At 39.1% G+C, this 1427-nt stretch overlaps 1 protein-coding gene across 1 annotated transcript; it reads left to right on the plus strand.

Moving 5' to 3' along the window:
- LOC106531203 (tRNA (adenine(58)-N(1))-methyltransferase, mitochondrial) lies at positions 1 to 449 on the plus strand (the record flags this gene model as incomplete). The annotated part of the gene is given in 2 exon segments (XM_014026982.1): positions 1 to 275; positions 347 to 449. Coding segments are annotated over 2 exon segments (378 nt in total), but the record flags the coding sequence as incomplete, so codon positions are not given.
- Between the last annotated feature and the right edge of the window lie 978 nt (positions 450 to 1427).

Genomic DNA, 1427 nt, shown 5'->3' on the forward strand with positions numbered 1-1427 from the left:
CCTCTCTTCCGGGGGAGACCATGCTGAGTTTTGGGGAGCTGCTCATTGCTGAGTACCAAAAGAAAAATCAGCTGGAGTTCAAGACCATGTTTCAGCTTCAAAAGAGTGCCCATCTGCATAGCAGCCGGGGGGTCATTCCGCAAGATGATCTAGTCGGGCAGCCTGCAGGCTGTTTCCGAAAGACACACAAGGATGTTCCCGTCTTCATCCGTCGGGCCAGCCTGGAGGACTATGTGCTACACATGAAGAGAGGACCTGAAATCACACACCCCAAGGTGAAGTGTGTGAAGATCTCAAACACTCAACAATTTTAGAGTAAATGCTGATGAGTGACTTCTGTTGTCAGGATGCAGCCACCATGCTGATGATGATGGATGTGATGGAGGGGGACTGTGTGCTGGAGTCCGGCTCTGGGTCGGGAGGCATGTCTCTGTTTCTGTCCAGAGCAGGTAAACTCTAATCCCTGCATCTGTCTCACTTTGTCTTTTGTCATMACTGAACTAAAAGSTCAATTTCATTCCAAAATGGATAAAACTCCAATATCTTTGACAGATACTGAGTTTAAGTGTGTTGTGGTAGTAGCCAAGTGTCATGGTATATAGTAATGAAGTACATTTACTTTGTTACAGTACATAATTTTTTGAGTATTTGTACATTCACCAAACATTTTTTTAAATAGTAACTTTTACTTTTATTTCATTATATTCAAAACATAAAAAATGATGCTTTTACTTCTTTACTTTACAATTTAACACAGCAAATTTAAATATGACCAGAACTCATCATGAAGAGTTGTTTATGCCAATGAAATGTTGAACTTAACCAAGTCAACTGGTTCCACTAAATTGAGCAATTTGCAGATTTACTTTAAAATAAAATGTGTACATTGCTTTACATTTTTACCAAAGTCATTTTTTGTTGAGATATTTTCACTTTTACCTAGTTATTTTTTTCCAAGTACTTTACACACCTCTGTCCTTAACGTACTTTGCGAAGTCTTTGTTGAATTGGGTGTGGCTAGCGCATTGCTAGCTACTTGACGTGCACACACTGGAGCTCTGTTATGCATTGAGGAGCCTCACCAAAATGAATGGAGGTCAATGGACTGTGAGGTGTCTTCCTGCTGAAAAACTCATATAAGTTCCTTATTTCTTGCTCGATTTTTACAAATTATGGTTCAAAATAAAGCTGAGGAAATTGTAAATTTTAAAGTTATGGAAATTTAAAATAGATAACTAATGTAAATGACTAAACCAGTGGCTTAAATTAAGCATTTTGCTTTTGTTTTTTCATACAAATCAATGAGTTTTGACCAGCTGGATATTCTGAGTCTTATGGTGCGTTCACACCAAACGCGATTTCAGCGTCAGGAGCAGCAGGTTTACATACAAAGTCTATGGTGGATGCGCTTCAAGCAACGTCGGGAA

The sequence above is a fragment of the Austrofundulus limnaeus genome, unplaced genomic scaffold, assembly GCF_001266775.1.
Source record: "Austrofundulus limnaeus strain Quisiro unplaced genomic scaffold, Austrofundulus_limnaeus-1.0 Scaffold606, whole genome shotgun sequence".
NCBI classification, from domain to species: domain Eukaryota; kingdom Metazoa; phylum Chordata; class Actinopteri; order Cyprinodontiformes; family Rivulidae; genus Austrofundulus; species Austrofundulus limnaeus.